This window comes from Coffea eugenioides, chromosome 2, assembly GCF_003713205.1.
Source record: "Coffea eugenioides isolate CCC68of chromosome 2, Ceug_1.0, whole genome shotgun sequence".
Classification (NCBI taxonomy): Eukaryota; Viridiplantae; Streptophyta; class Magnoliopsida; order Gentianales; family Rubiaceae; genus Coffea; species Coffea eugenioides.
The window spans coordinates 70,271,079-70,295,521 of record NC_040036.1 but is presented as its reverse complement, the minus strand read 5'-3'; the positions used below and the strand labels follow the sequence as shown (position 1 = coordinate 70,295,521).

The 24,443-nt window shown below is 37.7% G+C and overlaps 1 protein-coding gene and 1 long non-coding RNA gene across 5 annotated transcripts in view; both read left to right on the top strand.

Moving 5' to 3' along the window:
- Window positions 1–771: 771 nt before the first annotated feature.
- LOC113764031 (probable LRR receptor-like serine/threonine-protein kinase At3g47570) overlaps window positions 772–24,443 on the top strand; it is a 69,077-nt gene continuing 45,405 nt past the window's right edge. The window contains exons 1-5 of one of the 4 annotated variants that reach the window (XM_027308066.1): window positions 772–1,709; window positions 2,335–2,697; window positions 4,592–6,595; window positions 6,724–7,057; window positions 7,159–7,378. In XM_027308066.1, coding sequence (XP_027163867.1) covers window positions 794–1,709; window positions 2,335–2,697; window positions 4,592–6,595; window positions 6,724–7,057; window positions 7,159–7,183 — 3,642 coding nt within the window. In that variant the 5' untranslated portion in view covers window positions 772–793 and the 3' untranslated portion in view covers window positions 7,184–7,378. Of the gene's footprint in view, window positions 1,710–2,334; window positions 2,698–4,591; window positions 6,596–6,696; window positions 7,085–7,158; window positions 7,379–24,443 lie in introns of those variants that run through there. The other 3 variants (XM_027308065.1, XM_027308069.1, XM_027308067.1) reach the window with 3 other exon arrangements.
- Window positions 19,864–22,509, top strand: LOC113764032. Its single transcript, XR_003467445.1, has 3 exons — window positions 19,864–19,976; window positions 21,466–21,543; window positions 22,274–22,509. It is a non-coding gene; the product is annotated as an uncharacterized LOC113764032 (long non-coding RNA).

Sequence of the window (24,443 nt, the reverse complement as noted above, 5' to 3'; positions counted from 1 at the left end):
GTCTCTTTGACAATGGCCTGTAGGTAGACTAAATTCTTGATATCAGATTCTTCTACCCATCTCTCTTTACCAACAAAAGAGTCAATCTCTTCCTGGGCTTTTTGCAAAACGTGCCTATGGTTCAGTAGCAGGGAGATAACCCAGCTCAACGCCCTTGATGTGGTACTAGTTCCTGCTACAATAAGCACCTGCAAGCAAAATAATAATAATAATAATAATGAAAAGTAACAAATAGAAAATTCTGGCAAAGATTAGTTCTACACTAAGAATAGATTAGCTGAAGAGTTTTGAGTTTTGATTTTTTTTAACTTGTCCTAATTAGTTGTGGAGCTTAGAATATCAGACAAGGGAGAAGTTCTACAAGAAAGAAACTAGGGTGGACAATTCTCTAGCTCCAAAAAAAAAAGCAAAAAAATTTAAATTTGGGAGAGCTCGCATTCCGCGAATGCGAGCTCTATGGCCTCCGAAAAAAAATAAAAAAATTCTGCAGAGCTCGCATTATCAGAGCTCGTATTCCTGAAATGCGAAGACCCCCTACGGAATACCTCACCGAAATCGCCCCTTTTGTAGAATTTTTTTAAATTTCATCACAAACTTAGAAATTTCTCGATAATTCCATAACCAAATTTCATCCGGTCAGAATTGATGCTATCATTGTCTCTATCTCTGTCCTGGCATACGTGCATCAGATGTTCCAAGTGTTTGGTATATATATACATATATAAGTACCTGTACTAGAAATTATTAGCCCGTGTCTGTTGTCTTAAACGTTAGTAAAACTGAGAGTATAATCATGAAGAAATTATCTCACTTGTATTTTCCCCTTGGACTCTTCTTGCTAGGTTCTTTCTTATCTTGCTTAGCCATGACCACCCCCAACATTACCACGGATCAATCAGCCCTTCTCTCATTGAAAGCCAAAATCACTTGGGATCCTCACGAAATCTTGGCAAGCAACTGGTCGGCTACTTCCTCAGTTTGTGATTGGAGAGGAGTCACTTGCGGCTCTCGCCACCGCAGAGTCACTGCCCTGAACATCTCCAACTTGGGCCTTAATGGCACAATTCCTCCACAAATGGGGAACCTGTCCTTTCTCATGTCCCTCGAAATGAGCAGGAACAACTTCTACGGAGAACTTCCCCATGAACTGATTTGTTTGCGCAGGTTACGAGTCCTTGGTTTAGGCATTAACATGCTTAGCGGAAGTATTCCCTCTTGGGTTGGTTCCTTCCGACAACTCCAACACTTTTCTCTAGAGAACAACAGCTTTACAGGCTTTATCCCACCTTCTATCTCCAACATGTCAAAGCTAGAGACACTAAATCTGCAGTTTAATTCTCTACAAGGAGCAATACCAATGGAGATTGGGAACCTAAATAAATTGAAGTATATAGAGATGAGCCGGAATCAGCTTTCAGGTTCTTTGCCACCGGAGATGTTCAATATTTCTACATCGGAAATTATTGCTTTTCAAGGTAATAGCCTGTCTGGTAGTCTTCCATCCAGCATATGTTCCCGTCTTCGAGGACTCTCACGGCTCGACCTTTCCTACAACGAATTAAGTGGCATGATACCAGCATCCTTATCCAAATGTTCAAAGCTTCGTGTACTGCAGTTGTCATACAACAACTTTAGTGGGGTGATGCCAGAAGAAGTTGGGAACTTGACGGCACTCGAGGAACTATATCTTAGTCACGACAATTTAGATGGTACGTACCGTCCTAACTCTTTTTGCATTTTTAGTTGAAATCACCAAAGAAAAGAGTTACATAGATCTTTATATATATATATATATATATATGTATATTCTCAAACAATTAAATATTATACTGATTAGTAATTTAAAGGCTTGTCAGAACTATGAAGGGAATCCGGAGGCACACAAAAATTGGTAGGGCAAAAATCCCTAGAAGTAAGTACCCCAAGCAGATCTTACAAAAATTCATGAGCTCGTTTTATGTTGTTTAATACACGTTAACGTGCATAACTTTAATTTTATTTTCTTGTCAGTAATGAGAAAGAAAGTTTTTGATGAAATATTTTAAAAACAGATTAACAAAAGTAATTAAGATAAATACTTGCGTTACCCCATGGCTGGCTCTTTTACACACGCTAGCAAGCATAACTCTTTTTTTTTTTTTCTCTCATTGAAATCGTCTTTTGACATGAATAAATATTTTAGAATTTTTAAGCAAAAGTAAAATAATTACTAGATCTCGCGATTTGTATGCATTATTAAGGCTAATTAATTACTGGGTTCTTGAATGTAAAATTTCATGTCACCAAAGCTAGAGACATTAAGAGTATATAAACTGTCATTTAATTCTTTGCAAGGGACAATTCCAATGGAGATTGGGAATCTAAACAAATTGAAGATAGTGGAAATCAACAACAATCAGCTTTCCGGTTCTCTGCCAATGGGGATGTTCAATATTTCCTCGCTGGAAGTTATTGGTTTACAAGGTAATAGCCTATCTGGCAGTCTTCCCGTTGGCATATGTTCCCGTCTTCAAGGGCTCACAAGCCTTGACCTTTCCTACAACGACGTAAGTGGTATTATACCGTCATCGTTGACGGAATGTTCAAAGCTTCAACTACTGTCGTTGTATGACAACCACTTTAGTGGAATGATACCGGAAAGATTTGGGAACTTGACGGCGCTCAAGGGACTATATCTTAGTGGGAACAATTTACACGGTACCTTCCTAACTATTGCATTTGAGCTGAAATATATACATATATATATATATATATATATATATATATACATATCTCTTGGTTGTTGTGAAAGTATTTTATCTGAAAAAAAAAGCAATTCCATGTTATAAGGAAGAAGGTTTTAAGTAAATTCTTTAAAACATTTTAACATGAGAAAAAAAATCACTTGGATCACAATTTGAATAGAATTTCCAACTAGCATTAATCCCCGTGCTATGCACAGGACTTACATTTTTTTATTAAAAAATAATTAAAATCTTAGAATAAATTATTCAACATTATTTTCATAATAAAAGCTATCAAAAATCCATAGAATCAAATATAGTTCCATATGAAATAGACTATGAGGTTTGGAAAGATATGCAAAAATTAATTATTATCCAAATTTCTGATTCTCCTCGAAAGATGTTTGGAGAACATGTTGCACCAATTGAGGATCTAGTGAATGAGTTGTACGCTGAGGAGTTGGAATAATAAACTGTAAAAATTGTACAGATAAGTGATAATTAACCAACTTAAAATAAGTAGCATAATATTAAAAGTTTGGATAACTAAAGAGATTACACTGAATATGAGTCTTTTAAAATTGTACAATAAATGATAACTATATAAGCAATTAAATGTAAGTAGTGTTTGTTTGAGATTTGTACAAATAACTGACTAATATCTTTGTAATTTTAAAACTAACAAAGTGTCAACAGGTTTAGCAGTAGTATTAATTATTTGTTAAACACAAGTCAAGCTCTAAGAACATTACAAACCTTCTAGAAGAGTTAAAATGGTTAACAGTATATATTATAGACTATAGATAGAGATTGTCATTAGTGTTTGAATATAAAATCTCACGTGGTAAAACTTAAATTTACTGGCCAATCATTTTTCGCTAGTTACTAGATGAAGACAATTTTGTAGATATGATCCCCCAAGATATTGGGAATTTAACAAACCTTAGGATATCGTCTCCCTTTAATTTAAACTTTGATGAAACATTTTACTAGAGTTTATAATCTACCATGTATATAAGAAGCAGATGGGCTTTTCTCCTTTGCCCCCTTGCTTGCCACGTGACTTTCTAATAATTTGACAAGTGACTTGCTAATATTTCTTACACATTACTATTCTTGCCATTGCATATCATTTTTTTTTTTTTTTGCCTTTTGTTCATGCCAAATCAAACAAGTGTGCCCCTTATGTTTATGGGTATCCATCGGTTGATATTTGAGAATTTGGTAAAGAAAATTTTTATAATTTGAAAATTGACCTTTTAAGATAATATCTGATTACCGTCCAAACCTTAGACTGATAAATTGGATTAGAGAACCGATAATTCGGTAATAACCATAATCTAAAATATCAATAGTTAGTTAAAATACTTTATTTTTCTCTAAAAAAATTGTTGTAATAAAATAATATCCCATATGTTTTTGTAATAAAATTAAATCAACTTAATTTAAAAACAAACATGATATGCCTATGCCAAAAAAAGAGGTTCATAATCCTAAGTCCTAACTCATAATCTCAATTCTTAAACAACATTGAAATAAACAAGAACTTTAAATTTAATTGTTAAGCTAAACTCCAACGTATCAACTTCCATTAAAATTTTACTTCCAAGTATATTTATAGTTAAGTTAGCTAATTAGTAATTATTTAGTGATAGGATTAAGATTTGCTCTTATATTTAGTAATGTACATAAGTGGCCATATATTCTACTTTTGCTCCTTCTATTGATTTTATGCGAAAGAAAGGTTTTCACCTTATTGTCCGTGAAATTTAGAGGGCATAACCTGTGCTTAGCACAGCCTGAAGTCTGCTAGTGTCTTAATTAATCCATGTCATGCATTAGCATTTCTAAACGTGGTAACTCTCTAGGTGGTATTCCCCAAGAGCTTGGCCGCCTAAAGCATCTTGAAGAACTTGCTTTTGCCAACAATAGCCTAACTGGATCCATACCAGCCCAAATATTCAACATCTCGACATTGCAAGGACTGGACCTAACGAACAATAAGCTTTCTGGAAGACTTCCGTCATCCACAGGTTATGGATTAATCAACCTTGAAGTGCTTGTTCTCTTTTTGAATGAGTTTGATGGAGTAATACCAGCCTCAATCTCAAATGCGTCCAAGCTTACTATTTTAGACTTGACTCGAAATAGATTCAGCGGTCCAGTTCCAAACTCTCTTGGAAACCTAAGACTTCTAAGACATTTGGGTCTTGTTGAAAATCATTTGACATCTGAACCTTCATCGAGAGAATTGAGCTTTATTAGTTACTTAACAAATTGCAAGTACCTGAAAATATTAGGTTTTGCTGAAAATCCGCTGCACGGTTTTCTTCCGATATCAGTTGGGAATCTCTCAACTTCTATGGAGAGCTTCTATGGATATGGTTGCGGAATCAAGGGAAGCATTCCCGATACAATTGGGAATTTGAGCAGATTATTCATTTTGAATCTACATGGAAATCACCTGAGTGGACCCATTCCCAGCACAATGAAATATTTGCAAAATCTTCAAGTTTTGGATTTGGATGATAATCAATTAAGTGGTTCAATCCCAGATTGCATTTGCAGGTTAAAGAGATTGTACCAAATCGATCTGGGGCAAAACCAGTTTTGCGGGTCAATACCATCATGCTTAAATAATATTAGTTCCCTGAGAGGAATTTTCTTTGCTGGGAACTTATTAAACTCAAGCATACCTGCTAGCTTGTGGAACCTCACTGATCTCTTGACGTTGAACCTGTCATATAATTCCTTGAGTGGCTCACTACCTTATGAAACTGGAAATTTGAAGGTAGTAACACTATTTGATTTGTCAGGAAATCAGTTTATTGGGAATATTCCAAGTTCCTTGGGAGGCTTGCAAAATTTAGCAACGCTATCATTAGCACAAAATAAACTTCAGGGACCTGTTCCAGACTCTCTCAATCAAATGTTAAGCTTGGAATTTTTGGATCTATCCAATAATAATCTATCAGGTCCAATACCAAATTCCTTGGAGACACTTTTATATCTCAAATACATTAATCTTTCTTTCAACCACTTAAGAGGAGAAATTCCCTCCAGTGGTCCTTTCAAGAACTTCACATATGAATCATTCATGTCGAATGATGACTTGTGTGGCGCTCAAAGATTTCATGTTTCTCCATGTCATTCTCCTCGGATTCACAAATCCAGTCAGAAGAAAGTATTTCATATGCTAGGCATTCTATCAGGTATTGCAGCAACAATAATTGCTCTTACAACTGCTGCAATTTTACTTTTAAGATGCCGAAGAAAGGATGGGATTTCAAGAAACACTGATTTGTTGCCCATGGGATTGCCAAAAATGATGTCATACTATGAACTTGTGCAAGCAACCAATGGTTATGATGAAAGCAATTTGCTTGGCAAAGGGAGTTTTGGATCTGTATATAAGGGTATTTTGACGGATGGGACAGTTGTAGCTGTGAAAGTTTTCACTTTACTAGCAGAAGTCACTTCCGGGAGTTTTGATACAGAGTGTGAAGTTCTACGCAACCTTCGCCATAGAAACCTTACCAAAGTGATTGGTAGTTGCTCTAACCTGGACTTCAAGGCCTTAGTGTTTGATTATAAGTCTAATGGGAGCCTTGAGAAATGGTTGTACTCCCACAACCATTGCCTGGATCTGCTGCAAAGGATAAGCATAATGATGGATGTTGCTTCCGCATTGGAATATCTCCATTTTGGTTATACAACACCAGTGGTTCACTGCGATCTGAAACCTAGCAACATATTACTCGATGAAAGTATGGTTGCTCATGTGAGTGATTTTGGTATGGCAAAGTTTTTGGATGAAGAAAATAGTGTTCTGCATACCAAGACACTTGCAACGCTTGGATACTTGGCACCAGGTTTGGCATATTTGACTTCTTTTTAGTTGCTTTTTTTATCTGTTTTTTTCATGAATAATATGTCAATCTTCCAAGTTTTCTATTTTTTTTTTCACTTTCAGCGTGATGGATTGCCTTTCATATCACAGAGTATGGACTTGAAGGGCAGTTGTCAACAAGGGTTGATGTGTATAGTTTTGGCATAGTTTTGATGGAAACCTTTTCAAGATTGAAGCCTAGTGATGAAATGTTCAAAGATGATTTCAGCTTGAAGAGTTGGATTGAAGAATCTCTACCTAATGCAACAACTCAAGTTGTAGACGCAAACTTACTTGGGCAACAAGATGAGCATTTCAGCGAGAAATTGGAATGTGTTTCAATGATCTTCAAATTGGGTTTGAGTTGCTGTGCTGAATGCCCACGAGATCGGACTAATATGAAGGATGTTGTGGCTGCACTTCAAAAGATAAAACGTCAAATTGAGTATTTTCCGAATATTTTGGCATGAAAGTACGTTCTTTTACTTAATCCAACTGATCAAGTTTGCTCCACTCAAATAATTTTTCCAATGTCTTTTGTTGCAGGATGATGCCAAGATTTGAAACATGAAGCAAAATAAGTTATATTATCCATCCTAAGTATGCTGATATATCAATAATATATTATTAAGATGCCAAAGTTTTTTTTTTCTAGTCTCTAAAAGCTTGTTCTGGCAATCTATTTGTATGTGCCCAATTTTAAGTTCATTTTCTTAGCTGTCATTTGAAAGGCATCCGGAGGAAAAACTGCATTTGCATAGTTCTCTTTCATGACAATCTTTATTAGAGTTATATATTTTGCACGCTTAAACATGTTTCTTCCTTTTTTCTTTTGCTTGTGCGACCAAGAAGCTTGAGTTGGTCGTGGCACTACTAGGAGTACAGTGGGTGGAACGTGAATTTCTTGAGGGGTAGTTAACTTAACTAGTTAATTTAATTTGTTCATTCGATGATAGTGGTAAATTCGTCTATAGAAGGACTGTCGTTGTCTATAACCTTTTCTTTGTCACTGTCAAGGCCAAAGTTAAATCTATGATACACTTTAAATCTATTATACACTTTAAGGCCAATTTGAACATTTTTGCCTTTTTGAACCTGTATTTGAAAACATGCATTGCTTAAAAAAATCATTTTGCATTAACCAAATGTACAGTGGAACTAGTATATAATATGATTTACAGAAGATATCTTTAGGGGTGGCAATTCGGGTCCAAATCAGGTTGGCGGGTCGGGTTCGGGTCAACCCGTCAGAAAATCTGTTGACCCGAACCCGACCCGTCAACCCGTGACGGGTCAGGTATGCTGACCCGAACCCGAAAATTTCAGGTTGACGGGTTGACGGGTCGACCCGAAATTAATTTTAATTTATTAATTTATCACTGTAATTTCTAATAAAATCAATTTCTCACAAAACTAATTACATAATCAAGTAATAAAAATTTAAATAAATAATTCCAAACCAAATCTAAAATAAATTAAACACCGTAAAAGTGTTTTATCCCAAACAAAATATAAAATAAATTAAAACAGTATAAAAGTAAAAAATAATATAATATATTATTTGTCCAAATATAATAATTTCAACTTCACACAAATTAAATAAATTCATTTAGGATTAAGTAATTAATGCCTTTGAAAAAAAGAATAACTTAGTTTAGTTAGATAAAATTATTTTTATGTTTATTAAATTATTTTTAATTCGTAAACGGGTCATATCAGGTCATCATGGGTTAACCCGAGATCGACCTGTTTTCTTTTCGGGTTAATCGGGTCCAACCCGATTCTGACCCGAATTCCCGAAACCTCAACCCAAACCCATTAATTTCGTGTTAGGTTCGTGTCGTGTTTTCAGGTCGTGTCGAAAATTGCCACCCCTAGATATCTTTTTGGTATGGCCTCGCATGAGATCCCACCAGACCACTTCAGTTGTGAGTTAGAAAATGCGAAAACAATGGCCATTATAATAAGTTGTTTTGAGTATTATGCATCAAATGAATAATCCTATTATTATATGATTAAACCAATGTCGCTACCCACAAAAAAAAAAAAAAAAAAAATTGTAGCTAGGAAGGTTGGGCCTTAACTAGTTAAGTTTGTCTTCTTACAATCTCAACCAACTTGTAAAATTGGCATCAATGTGTAGGGCAACGCTCAATATACTTCAACATCAAAAAAGTTTTTGAATTTACTCAGGATGGGCTGGACCAAGTTGAAAATGGTTCTTCAATGGGTACTAATCTTGCCCCGAGGACTGTAATGGTCTTATCTGAAACGACCACCAAAGAGTTTAGTTTTGTGGTTGCTTACAATATTGGCTATGGGAAGGTCTACAAATGGTTTGGGACTTTGGCAGTCGTCATGCTGAATTTGAAGCTGATTTACTCTTGAATGTTTTAGCTGATCATGCTTAATATAAACTTATATGTTAAAGATAGAAAATCCCACATGGGATTGTAGTCTTTCTTAATTCTAGAGAGAAGGCAAAACATATATGGATGTTTTGACGAAATTTAGTTAGAATTTACAATGATGCGTGACCCTGTTACATGATCACGCGGAATTGTTACAAGAATTGCACTTTTCGAGCTGCATTTCGCCGTTCTACAAGAACTTTAACTTTCAGAAGCTTGTAAAGTATTTCATGTTGTTGATAAATTAAGCGAAGAAGCAATTTTCCCATCCATGTATCATATGTTTCACTAAAATTATTATCTGTTTTCATATGTTCATTTCTCATTCAAGAATGATGGTATAAGAAGCTAAAGAAACGGGGAAAAAAAAGAGAGACCTAGAGTCTCTTTCAACCCTTTCGCACATTCCCAAGAAGGAGGTGTAGTAAAGAATTTAAGTTAAATAGATTTTACTTCCTTGTTTGAGAGCTCTTAAAGAAAGAATTGCATCCATGGACTCATTAATGGCGGTTAGTAAATAGCATATATGGAATACTGCTCTTTACACTGAAGTGTAGGGAAGTTTCCCAAACCCATAGCTTTTGCATCTAGAACTAAGATGGATAGCAGTCACAAGGGCATAAAGAAAAGAAAAGAGTCATGATTGTGTATATGGATGCATATGGATGCCAAAACTGTTTCTCTATATCACTTACCAGTGCATTCAGTAACATATTAATTGCAATTCCTTATGGCATACTGTTGAGATGCCTTGAATTAGATTTTCGACCTTCGTTGAGATGCCTTGAGATGTCTATTTTTGGGTCCAGTCCGTTTGGTTGTATATATATACACCTTATTTTAGTCTGTAAACTATTTCGATTTCAATCCTAATAAAATCTGATTTCCCTCAAGTTGTTCTTGTTTGTTCTTATTTGTTTTTCTGTTCCGCTGCATCTGTTATAACACATACCATTTGGGATAAAGGATTAGATACTCAACATGTTCGAGTTAAATGGATTAGATAATTTTTAAAAGATTTTCAACGAGTGGGGATTTTGAAACCTTCGTCAGAATTAGTGAAAAAAAAAACACACTCAAAAAATGCATTGGTTGATTAAAGATGGTTCTGCAATGTGTTCCTTGTATGATAAAAAATTTAATTAGCACGAAAGGGTATGCGCTGACTTTCTATGTGAGGATACAACTTCCCATTAAACTTCTAAAACCTGGGGGTAGGCCTGTCAACGGTCCGGGTCTGGACCCGGATCCGGACCGGATCCGTCAAATTATTACGGGTACAGGTAGGGATTTAATTCCGTTACCCGGATCCGAATCCATTTTGTCAAACAAAAATGAGTCGGATACAGAATATAGTATTCCGACCCGTATTAGATCCGGATCCGGATATAAATGGATTAATATTTTAAAATATATATATTTATCAATATAATTTGATTAGGGTGATGTATTTGAGTAAAGTCAATTTGATTTCTTTTCTTATTTGGTTTTTTTTTGTATTAGTTAGAAATTATTTTACAAATATATTTTTTTCTCATTTTTATTAGAAATTGTAAATTTTGATAGATTTTTTCGGGTAGACCCGACACGGATCCGAGACCCGTCAAATCCGGAACATAAAGTAGAAGACCCGTCAAATAAACGGGTCGAGTCCAAGTCCGGTATGTTATGCCGGGTCTGGGTCCTGAATAATGAATTCCGGCCCGGACCCGACCCGTTGACAGGTCTACTTGGGGGACCAAGCTCTGGCCTGGCAATATCTAGTCCTATTGACTATTCTTGATTTTGGAGAAAACATGGTGAAACTAAAACATATTTAACACCAGATTATATCGTACCAGTGATTGCCAATGGAGATTCCACTTTTATATGGTTCGAAAATTAATGGTACCCTCATAGACCTCTGCTGCGGAAATATGGCCAATTAAAATGCTATAAAATGTTAAAAATAGCCCTATGTAAAGTTGAAAGTTATTCCCTCCGTCCCACTTTGGTAGTCTTGTTTTTCTTTTTCGTCTGTCCCAAATTGTAGTCCACTTTTCAATTGAAAAATGTAGTTGTATTTTAATTTTTCTGAAATACCCTTATTTTTTTTAGAACAACTTTTTATTTTATTGATGAGAAGAATTACAAAACATAAACCCGTGTTACATACATCTTATTTTCCGAATTGACGGTAACCCTAATTTGTCAAGGCGAATTGCCCCACGAGCTTCCCTTGGGAACATAGTAAAGCTGTCATATACCTTGACTTGATGATGTGGGTGATTCTCACCCACATTAGACAACGCATCAGCAACTGTGTTAGCCTCTCGATAGCAGTGTGAAAAATGAACAGGCTCCTGCAAGAGCTTCCAAATCTGCCTGATCTCCCTTCGAATCTGCCACGGACATTGAGTGCGACGTTGAATGATCGCAACTAAGAGCAGTGAATCTGATTGCACACTTATATTTTCAAATACCCTATGTTTACACTTTTGAAGACCGATAAGGAGGGCCCAAGCTTCTGCACGGAGAGATGTAGTTTCTCCAAAATAAGCCGAAAAGGCAATCAGTGGTAAACCAGTTGGATCCCGAAGAACTCCTCCACCTCCACCCACTCCTGGATTACCCTTAGAACATCCATCTATATTAAGTATGAGCCGTCTTGTCTCCTTTGTCTCCCATCGAACAAATTTGTATGTCACCGTACCGACAGACACGTTCGATCGATCATACAAATGACAAAAAGATTGGAATCGAAACACTTGTTTGAAGTGGATCCCCACCATGGACTGAATTTCTGAGAAAATGAGATGACAAATAACAGACGATCGCATCTGAACACCTTCAAACATTGCTTTATTTCTTGCCTTCCAAATCTGCCAGCAAACTATATTAGGTAGAATGCGGTCAATAAGCCGTCGTGTCTCAGTATCATGTAACCGCAACCACCACCCTACTATGCGGGACCGCAAAGAAGACCCTGAACAGCTGAATCCACATAAACCTCCAAAATAGTTCCAAACTTCCGATGCTATTTGTCCATTGGCAAATAAATGCTCGATAGACTCTACAGATGCCGAAGAACAACAAAAGCACTTTGACGATAGATGAAAACCAAGTTTACATAACCGATCCGGTAGCGGTAGTCTTCCTAGAAATAGTCGCAACATGAAGAATGAGACTTTTCAAGGAATTCGAGGATGCCAAATCGAAGCAAAAACCATCGACTTGTGGCGGGCCTGCCTGATGTCTTCGAAAGCCGATTGTAGAGAGAATTTACCAGATGTGGTGGGCATCCAAATGACTTCAACTTCACTCCCTTCTTCCGGTGGTATGTACTTCAAAATGGAGGCCATTTTCTCCTTTGGTATTGTAAGACCTAAGGGATTCAAATCCCAGTGACCATTGATGATGAAATTGCGGAAAGTCAAATTTGGGATAACTTGTGCTTGTAGGAACAACGCACCACTTCCCAACCAGTTGTCATACCAAAAGTGACACGACCCGTCCCATAACATTGAGAGCTCCACTTGTCGACTGACGTTGACCATCCTCCGCCAGATTGCCGAGTCCGTTGTTTTGAGTTCTACGTGACAAGGATGAAGGCTTTTGCAATACTTTGCTTTCAAGAACATTGCCCACCACGATGATCCTGTTCGGAAATTCCACCAAAGCTTGAATGAAAAAGCTTTGTATATGTCCCATAGTCTCCGAAATCCGACTCCTCCCTCTTCAACCGGATAACACAAATGAGACCATCGTATCCAATGGTACTTCGATTCCTCGGGTGAGGAACCCCACAGGAAGGTTGAGCAGGTCTTTTCTATAGTTTTGAACAACTTACCCGGGAGCACTGCAGCTGACATCAGACGCATTGGCATTGATGCCAATACATGTTTGATTAGAACTATTTTGCCTCCAAAGGAAAGCAATCTTGATTTCCATGACAAAATCCTCCCTAGAATAGACTGACAAACTCCTCCATAGTATGATGATTTACATCTTCCAAAGTATAGCGGGAACCCTAAATAACGTATCGGAAATGAGTGCCAGGCAAACCTAGTGATATGTTCAATTTGCCTTCGTCTCGCCAGTGGCATCGATGGATGTACCAAGTAGCAGCTTTTTTGCACATTTATCAGCTGCCCCGAACACCTTTGATATGCTTCTAATACCTGCATGATTAGGGATGGCAACGGGGCGGGGGACCCCTCCCCCATCCCCCGCCCCACTGTCTACAAACTCCCCCCGCCCCCGTCCCCCGCGTCCCCCGCCCCGCCCCGCTTCCCCCGCTGGGCTAATAAAAATTTGTTATATAATTTTATTATGGTTAAATTTTAGCAAATAATCAAGTACTAAAATATTAACACATCATCAAATTATTATTTATTATAATTTTACAATTGAAACTTATAAAAACAATCAAACAAAAAATATTTGAATACAATCCAACATGATGAAATAAATATAACTAAAGTAGTCAAGTTTTCACTTTTGGCACAAATACAATCACTAATTCATTATTGTGCTTGTATTTTTTTTAAGAAAAAAATACTATTGTATTAAGTGTAATTAGGGATTTAGTATAAATGTATTAGTAAATTTTGTATAACCAATTAATAATTTGTATTAGTACACATATATAATTATTAGTATAATTGATAATATCAATTATATTACATATACTAACATACATTATATATTACATATAACTGATAATATCATTATCATAAGTTTGTAACTAATTAAATGATATATTATATATATAATTATATACATATATATATTATATTTATTTTTATAAAGCGGGTGGCGGGACAGGGGATGGGGCGGGGGTACACTCCCCCGCCACCCGCCCCGTTTCTAAGCGGGGGGAAAAATATTTCCCCCGCCCCAACCCCCTCCCCATTAATCCCCCGCGGGGTACCCGCCCCCATTGCCATCCCTATGCATGATAGCCTTCAGAGAAAAGGAAGAGCCATTTGCAAATATGAGAACATCATTCGCAAACGCCAAATGAGTTATAGAAGGACACCCATATGGAACTTTGAATCCCACGAAACCCGACTGGATGATAAGATTATTTAATCCTCTAGACAATATCTCGGCCCTGATAATGAATAATGCAGGTGATAATGGGTCACCCTGACGAAACCCTCTCGAAGATTTAAAGAAACCGTAGGAGGAGCCATTTATAATGATTGAGAACCAGACATTAGAAAGCAACCGCCATACTAGGTCAATAAATATTTCCCCGAATCCAAACCTCCTCAGAACATCAATAATATGACCCCATGACACCCGGTCATATGCCTTGGACATGTCTAGTTTCATTAAAACATTCCCACCTCTATTCTTTTTTCCCATACTCGATACCACCTATTGAGCTAGGAGAAAATTTTCCGTTATATTGCGGCCATTCACAAAACCTATCTGCTGGGGGGAAATAATTTTGGGCAATAAAACAGCCACCCTGTCCGCCAAAATCCGGGATAGTAATTTATTAAAAAATTACATAGACTGATGGGCCTAAAATGAGAAAATTCCTGAGGATTTGGCTTCTTTGGAATTAGAACAATTGAAGTAGAGGTGATGAAACGGGGCAAATCCGCCCCACAGAAAAAACTGAGTACCGCATTGTAGACATCTTGGGCGATCACCTCTCAAGCAAATGTAAAAAATTTTCCTGTGAACCCATCTGGACCAGCAGCACTTTCTCCATCCATTAACTTCACGACTTCGTACACTTCCTTGATCGAAGGCACTGCTTCCAGCCTCTTATTGTCCTCTTCCGAAACCATCGGCGGAATTAGGTGTAGCATATCAGAAGATGACTCCAAAGAACCTGTGAAGAGATTATTGAAATATTCTGTTGCCTCAGTTGATATATCATCATCCTTTTCTACCCAAACGCCGTTGGATTTTTTTATACGGTGTATCATTTCTTGAACGCGTCTCTGCCTTACTACCGTATGAAAGTACCTTGAATTTCTATCTCCGTGACGAAGCCATTTAACCCTGGCCTTTTGCCTCCAAAATTGCTCTTCAATTGACATTGCATGCCGCAACTCTGCCTGTGCCTTATTGAGCTCAATCTGACACTCTTCTGAATAATCTTGATCCGCAACCTCCTCTGCTCTATGGACCGCCATTTCCGCATAACGAACAGCATCAATAACATTCCCAAAGTGTTGCTTGTTCCATGATTGAATAGCCCTCCTCGTGGCCAATAATTTGGAGCACAAAACGCACAATGGAGATCCCCCTACATCTTGATTCCAAGCCTGGCGAATCACCTCCAAGAATTATGGTTTTGTAGTCCAAACATTTAAGAAGTGGAATGGCCGAGGTTTATTACCTGATCGGGTCACAAACGTAATCTTCAATGGTGCATGATCCGAGGGGTGTCTTGCCAAGTGAAGCACAGAGATTGTGTTAGAGAGATCCAAACAAGATCCATTGATTAAAAATCTGTCCAACCTTTTTGAAATTCGAGCTCTACCCCGCCGATTATTAGACCATGTAAAGCTAGCTCCTGAGAAGCCTACATCGAAGACCTCAGCCTCCTCTATGAAAGACATCAAATCCGCCCCCTCAGCTATAGCAAATAGACAACCCCCCCCATTTTTCATGGTGCCAATATTACATTAAAATCACCCCAATACACCAAGGAAGTAAACTAGGCTTATCATGTAATAATGAACACCATAAGTCTTTGCGCTCCTCCACTGAACACTTTGCATGAACAAAAGACATGACAATTTTACTAGGAAGCAATGGACTTTGAATATCTAGAGAAATATGCTGATCCGAACTACCAACGATAGAGCAAACAAAAGAACTACTATAGAATATCCAAATATCACTTGAGCAATTAACAAACACATAATCAAAAAGTAGACATAAACGAATGGACTCAATTTTAGATACGTCTAATTTTGGCTCACAAATCACAACAAAATGAGGATAATGCATCCGTATTAATTTAATCAATCTTCTTAGATTAGGAAGTTTAGCTACCCCTCTAATATTCCAAAATATTCCATTAATCATGAGAAAGAACCTGGAATGAGTTTTTGGATGATGTATCTGACCGTAACTGTCTGTCAGATAGGAAAGGAGCCCGCACACCCTTCTTCCGCATTTGTCGGTAATCACAATGAAGCTCCTCGGATTGATCAATGTTTAGAGCGTGCATTGATGATTCCTGCATCTTTTCTTGTGGGACCCCCATTCATGGAGACAAATTTCTTGCAATATTAGTCAAGATACGTAAATTTTCCCCATGTTGTGTGGAAGCTACGTCTTCTACCCCATGTAATTCAACATAGAGGTGCTCCAAAACTTTGTTGTCGGCCAGCAATTCATTTCCATCGATATCATTGTTGTCGGTCAGATTATTTTGTTCAATGTTTAAAGCATTGATTTCGGCCAGCTGTTCTTGTTCGCGAGTCAAAGATTTCTCCTTAAGAGGCTGGGTCCTTTCATTTTGAAGACCAAGGTGCTCCTCCAGCTGGTTTCCCATTACCGCTTGTCCCCCAAGCATTGCCGCATTCTCCATGTATCCATTTACATTAGAGGACTCAGGCTGGGTTTCTTCTTCCACTACAGTAGTGTGAACACCGCAATCTTGCTGAACATCCCCTTCCTCATCTTGCAAAACAGATCCAGCAACCTTGTCCGTTGCACCTGGGAAATTTTTCCTTCCATCCAGCGTAGCAGTAATCCGTTTTTCATGAGAAGAAACCACAGTATCCATTGTTTCATTCGCATTACCAGCTGAGTTACTAACAGGTTGAAGAATAACAACCTGATTTCCAGCTAACTGTGAGTCTTGCTGCATCTTCATGGGCTGTTGCCGAGACCCAACCTTATCCAAATTCTTTTTGCACTCCACATGAGAATGTCCTAATCGCGAACAAATAGAACAATACGGAGGGATGTTCTCTGGCACAATACGTTGCCAGAAACTAGATTCCCCTTCGACAGCAATCCAAACTCCTGGCACTACAAGCTTCGCTACATCTATCTCCACGCACACCCTGGCCACACTAGGACGAGTCCCAGCAGCTGTTGCCGAATCTAGGAACAATGGTCTTCCTACTGGAGATAGAATGGAAAACAAAGAGTGTTTATCAAAATAACGAATAGGCAGAGACGGAAGAGTTACCCAAACCGGTACTAGAGATGACTCCCTTTGCACATGAAATTCCCTGGTCCATCGAAACACACGCGTTGGATAATTACCCAATTGCCAAATTCCTCTAGTCCAAATTCGGTTGAAATCTACTTCAGCGGAGCACTTAATAAGAACATGCCTATAATCCAATAATCAAATGGAAACTTGGTCTTTGAGGTTTAAAGAAGCAAAAAACTTTCGAGTATCTTCCAAGGAAGGTCGTCTGTGAGAAAATTTGCCAACCAAGGTCCATCTAAATGGCACTGCAAGTCTGTCGGCATCTACTTTGGAAAAAACAACCGCAGCTTCACCCTTGTAAACTGAAGCCTGTCGAATCTGGATTGGAGATGTAGCCGGCTGTGAAAAGAGTTGAGAGAAGGATTTTTTTGTTGTACCAGATAGTTTTTGCCGCTCAGCCGACGGCTGAAGGGCTACCATGAACACTTACGTTCACTGGTGCAGGCTTCTGGTCGGTAGTAGACAAAACAAGTGACCAGAATGGGGTTCGTATACCTGAATTGGAGGCGTTACCTGCGACAATCTATAAGCATAATGTGTGGGGGATATACTAAGACATTAGTTTATCAAAGGGTTTGACGTTGAAGATGATTCAAGTAATGAAGTTAAGGTGAAGATTAGTTGAGCTACACTGGAAAGGATCCCTTTAAGGCAAATAGAGGACTGAAACTTAAAATACCCTTATCCAATGTAAGTTGTTGTTACTATAAACCTACCACATTTAATGCATTTAAATTTTTCAAGCTTATTTATATCAGGAGGGAAACAAACTATGTCATCATTAGCTACAAACCATGAGTAAAAATTTTCAAAACCATCCATATTCCCACAATTTTTCTAATGAAACTCCAACAAAAGAATATAATTTCAAGTTTCCATAAAGTTGTACTCTAATTAATGTAAAGGTATTTTAGAAAAATAGTTACCTAAATTGATTGTTCCAACAAAGTTAACTACTTTTTCTTAAACTGTGTGAAAAAAATCAGAACTATCAAAGTGGGACGGAGGGAGTATTTATTAACCATATGGTTATGTATATATATTGAAAATCATAAGGGAATTATATTGTAAAGTATTAAATCATAAGAAGGTTGTATGGTAAAATATAAAATCATACGGGGTTAGAGTGTCACACATATTATGTTTATATATTTTGATCACTTCAGCCATTTGAGTTTTAAACAAAGATAAATTCAACATTTTTATATGTTCCTTTATGGATGATCATTTTCATCGCTTTAATACTTTAATCCAAACTATGAAAGGATTATATATAATTTTTAAAACTATATGGGGGTTATGTATGAAAATACTAAATCACAGGGAGGTAAAATGTAATTTGCCTAAAAAAAAATAAATAAATGACTATCTTCATAAAGCATTAGGTTTAAATGGTACCCTTCGGTTGCACATGAAAAATTCCGGTCCTGCACCCTTTCCATTTTAGCATGATTTTCGTAATTTTTTTAACAAGAAATAGTTAATCCAAGAACACGATTCTGTATACAAAACTTAATTATTATTTTTTTTTTTGGGCAAACCCCAAATTGGGGTCAGGATGCCATCCTTTAATTTATTTATATCGAGAAAGAGTACAGCGAATTGGAAGGGGGCCAAACCTGACCTCTGTTAAAATAAAAGAGACAGTTAAGGTAATACGCACATATGGAAAAAAACTGCTATTCTAAACAAATAACAGATGAATTAAAAGATATCATCCACATGAGAGTGCCCCACAATTGTGGGATTTTGAGTGAGCATGGGAATTTGGTTTAACATCTTGACGTGTTTGCATTGTTTTACCTGTTTTTGAGAGCTGCTTCCTTGCTTTCTTTGAAATAACTTGCGTAAAATGCTCTTGAACTAGGTTCTGGTCTTGATCTCTATTTTTATCGCATTGTGAATCATCTTCTTTTTCTTCATTGTTGTCATCCTTGCATATTGGTCTTAAATGATGAAAGGGCTTTCGATACATGAGGAGGATGTGAGGACCCATAATTTTATTATTTCAAAATATTGTTAAATTGGTCATTTTAAAAATATTTCGTACTCGAGTTACCCAAAAAAAAAAAATACTAAAGTACATGAATTTCTCGAAAATAAATTTTACCGATTGGTTCTTTACGCGCATATTATTTTGATGCCCAAATTTATTCAAGATGAATTGCTTATCGTGATTTTTATTGTTATATATATATATATACTTGGATTATCATATTTTAGAGTTTTAGAATCGAATAAGTTGAATTTCCAAGTTCAAACGAGAAAACCCTCAAGTTTGACCTTTATATACGCGCGTGCCGAAAAGGCCCCGACAGGCACATTAATTTGATTAATTGGAGATTTTAAGAACATGATATTAGACTACTAGTAATGTACTATTAATGTACTAGGGAAATTACCTCAGAGGTTTAGTGCACAAAAGTTGCAAACGAGCGCAAAAATTGGACACGCGAAGACCCTAAACGGACCTAGCATGAGTTGACACTTAGACTTAATCATTAAGTCACCAATTCTCTCCACTTTCATTACAAATTCTGATTTCACTCTCTCTCCTCTCTTCACTCTCTCTGTTTGGCCAAAAATAGGAAGAAAAAAAGGGAAGAAAAATCTAGCCAAAATCCTTACAAAATTACTTCAATCCACTTTCAAATTTCATCATCCATTAGAGGGCTTTGATCCTAGCTTGGAAGAGGGGGCTGTTCATCGGTTTTCTTGGAGGAATTTCGGTCAAAATTTCTGCCCTAAAGCTGTCCAACTAAGTTCTTGAGGTAACTCACTCACCCACACTTCAATCTTGCAAAATTATAGCTCAAATGGAGCAAAGGTAGCATGGGTTTGCAACCTATGGTAGAATTTGGGTTGATTGGTTGAGTAATTATGTTCTTGCAATTTCATGACATGCTCGAGGGTTTGAGGATGCTTATTGGTGGCTGATGTGATGAATTAACATGTTGTGGTTGCTGATATTGTGCTATGTTACATGTATATAGAATGATTGATGGAATGAAGTTGGAAGAAAGTTAGAAATTTGGAGAATGTATTGTCTGAAATTTCTGACCTGCTGCCCGACTTTCTTGTTTGCTGCTGCCCTGTAATTTCGAATATTTTCTGGTGCTAATTGAGCTTCCAAATTGGTGTGGATATGTTGTGCTATGTGTATTGTGGTTGTCTACCAAAAATCAACCCAAATGGTTGGTTAAATTTTGAGTTACAAGTAAAGAAGCAAAACTGGAACAAGCTCCAGAATTTTCTGACCAGCAACATTTGTGTAGCTATAACGTTTTGCTCGTTGATCAAAATTGAGTGCCATTTATGGCATTTGAAAGTAGACTCCTAGAGCTTTAAAATGGTACCAAGCTCATTTTCTAGTTCGTCCCGAGCGATTCGTGGCGAGTTTTGAAAGTTGGCTGTCTGTTTATTACTGTTCATCCGAGACTGTCCAGAAAATCCATTTTGTTGCTTGATTTTGAACCGCTTATGTCTGGATTTTGGAAATGATTTCTTCTACATAAATATATCCTTGTGAACCTAGTTTCTAACACCACCAACCGTTTTCAATATCACTGAGAATCGAGTAAGATACGGCCTAATTAGCGAAGTGCATTAAATCTGGAAAATTTCTGGAAAGGCCAACAGTCCAGGAATTTTAGCGAACTTCAACTTTTTATTTCTTGAGTTAAGAACATCGGAATCGAGTTCCGTTTTTTTATTTGAAACTTGGATTGGAAATTTACATGCATATCAAATTTCAAAGGCTGGTTTTGATTCTATGATTTTTAGCGAAATTCAAAAATTATTGGAAAAACTTGGATTGTTTTGACCTATCTTCAATGAATAGTAAACTTTCTTGGAGAAATTGACTTGTTTCTGATTTGATTTTTGGAAAGTGACCTTCTACAAAGTTGTTATGCTTCGAATGAAGTTTATGACGGTGTAAAATTTTCTATTTTAGACTTTCCGAACTTCCGGACTAATTTTTCCACGAATGACTCGAAAAGTGAAAATTTCCAATTTGGACCTAAATGTTCTTTTAAGGGCCTAGGTTACATTTTTACAACTCTTAGAGCATTTCAAACCTATCTTCATGGTAAACTTGAGTTCACCTATCACTTGAGACCTCATTTGAAAGTCGGTTCCTTATGAACTGATATACTTTGGAAACTTGAATTTTGGAGTCAAAATTGACTATTTCTTTTCTTTACACGAATACTGTATGGCCTGGAATTTGAGATACAATGCATTATTGCATACTTTCAGGATCTCAAGAGGACTTCGAGGGAACTCCCGGCGAAGCGTCTTAGAGCTAATTTCTCAAACTTTGACTTTTGATACTTGGTGAGTATCAAGTGCATATGAAGTGTTTAAATGAAATGATTCTTGTACTTGCTAGTTAATGAGGCTAGGGCGTACTTTATTGCCCTTGTCCTCTCTTTCATGAAATTGCTTGCTTGATAAGTGATACGTGTTACATGTGAATGTAAATAAAAGTATTTTTTGTGAGCATTGAGCGGCAGAATGTATCATGCCCTTTTAGGGTAGGAGGTACCGCTCATCCCGTCTCAATGCTATGACCAAATCTTGTCGATTGGAGCTTTGTCTCATCGACCTAAAAGTGAATGGGGGGGACGCCCCAACCCATTGGCTAGCCTTGTAACTCGAGCCGGCAAGGGCTTGGTCGAGAAACTTGGTGAACCTTGGGAAGTGTTACAGCTTGATCCAAATAAGGGATCTTGCTAGGTATACTTGTTAAGTGATACCACCTACATGCTTGTTTGGTTACGGATCCAAGAGGGTGTCATGGTGGCTGGAGGTAGTAAGTGGAGTTCTACATGGATAACTGTGAAAGTTGACGGAGGGTCAACTACCTGAGCTTGGATCGCTCGTGGATTAGCTCCTGAGAGCTCTCGTATCCTTTTATTGTGATCCAATTCCCTACTTGCTTAATGTTTCACAGTTACTTGTTACTTGAGTTATTGCTTTATATTGTGTCTTTGCTCGCATGCTTGCATGTTTTTCCCTTGGCCTCACTGAGCGTTAGCTCACCCCAATTTGTTTTCCTTAACAGGTTTGGAAGTGAAAGTTCTGAGGCTTAATTAGTGACCCCCAAAAATAATTTTTCCCCACAGGGCTCGAGGCCAAAGAAAGCGCTTGTATTGAGTTATTAGTGCCTGAAGGGATATCTCATATATAATTTGAATTCGATTCACTTGATAAGTATTTGATGTAATTATTTGAGAACTGAGGACTTTTGTCTTATTCGGGGAATGATACCCTTACTTGAGATTTGTAATGTATCTTATCTCGTTCTAAGTTTGAAAAATGTTATATCGTTTATTCTTGAGGTTGTACCCTATGTTATTGGATATGAGTGATGTATTTTATTTGAGAACTGTAGTGAGTCCCGGTGAGAGTTGGGCAGGCGGTCCGCCGAGCCTTTTGATTCGCCTTAAGGGGAGGTGGGGCTGTCACAGGGGATCTTACCATGTATTTTCTCCCATTTAAGCTCTTCGAACACATCTTTAAATTGTGGCACATCTTTAATCTGTGGCTTTTGAGGCATAGAGGATTTCGTTTCTGTTCTTGTACTTGTACCCACAAAGGGTGCGTCTCCAACTGACACAACATCACGTGGATCATGAATTTGGTCTATCTTTGCGAGCGCACCGTTTGCCACATCAAGCTTAATTCCAGTACTTTGCTGTGAGGAGTCGCCAGTCTCCATCGTCTTCTCTTTCGATGCAGCCACTGTGGATGCGCCATTTGCTGGTTGAATAGAATGGTCATCCTCAGACTCTGGATCAGTGAATTCCCCATCATGAAGTGGATTCGAAGTCGAAGTTTGCAGTCCCACAACTGCTCTATGCTCCAGCTCCACAACCCGATCTACAACAATAGCAGACTTTGCAGCTTCTCCCTTATGGCTTTGCCCAATATTCGGTTGGAGATCATCAGGATTAATAGTATCCAAAATAAAATGCGAATTATTCCCTAAAATGGCAGTCTCCGGAATTGTCTGAACATGAGCCTCGACTGTCACACCCTACTTAACCTTCTTTGGAGCATAAATCTGTACTGGTTCACGATCGTTTACTGTTCTGTCAGCCTTCAAAGGATGAAGAGTAGGATTTTTTTTAAAACATTGATCTTGAGTATGCCCAATCTTTGCACAATGATGGCAGAATTCTGGCCAAAACTCATAATCAATTTTTTACCATGCACCCTTAGAGTCATCACCAATCCAAATACGTCGAGTAGGCGCCTTCGATACATCTAACTCAATTAACACTCTAGCTACGGATGACCTACGAAAATCTGAAGTTGCAGCATCAACCTTCAATGGCCTCCCAATGAGTGATGCAATCTTATTCAAATACTTCATATTAAAGAACGGAAGAGGAAGCTCAGGAAAAGATACCCAGATAGGAGCAATTGATGCTTCATGATCTGCCTTGAAATCGATAGTCCATTTGTTGATGGTCATGGGAGAATTCTGCACGAACCATGATCTTCGGACAAAAAGACGCATGTACTCCTCTTCCAGACATGGCCGAAAAAGTACATGATTGTTATCTAGTAAACCAACTGGGCAATCCCCTTTCAATCCAAGTGAAACAACAAATTTTCTGATAAGCTCCATAGGAGGCCTGCTATACGCAAACCTGCCCACAAGAAAATTCTTAAATGGTTCAGAAAGAGTTAAAATTTCTTTGCGAGATATCAAAAGTGCCGGCTCCCCACGAAAGGTTGAAAGCTGGCCCAAATATGGAATAATGTCATTGCATGACGAAGCAGCTGCGTTGCCTGTTAAAGCAGTAGCAAAAGACTTCACCACAGGAGGTTTTCCTGCCACCCCTAAGGGCGGATCGGGCGTCGTAGCCGCGCCGGCCATAGAGAAGCACTTGTGGCAGTTGACGCTTCAGGAGCGGATAACGGAGGAAGAGTTTCTTTTTCACTTGGACATTTTGTCAAACATGTGGTAGGCCTGATTTTAGCTCACATGTCTCTTGAACTTTGGCCGAATGTAAATCCCAAAAATTTTTTGCCAACAATCAAAGGATGAAAAGAAAAAACAATGGATGATAAGAAGAAGCTCTGTTAGTTGTTCAGAAGAAGCAAAATCGGTGTTTTAGATAGGTAGATCTGAAAGACAGAGACGTAGGCATGTGTCATTGGCCAACAGAGTTTGGACGTTGAAATTGTTAATTAATAGACTTATTGATATGGTGTGAACTATT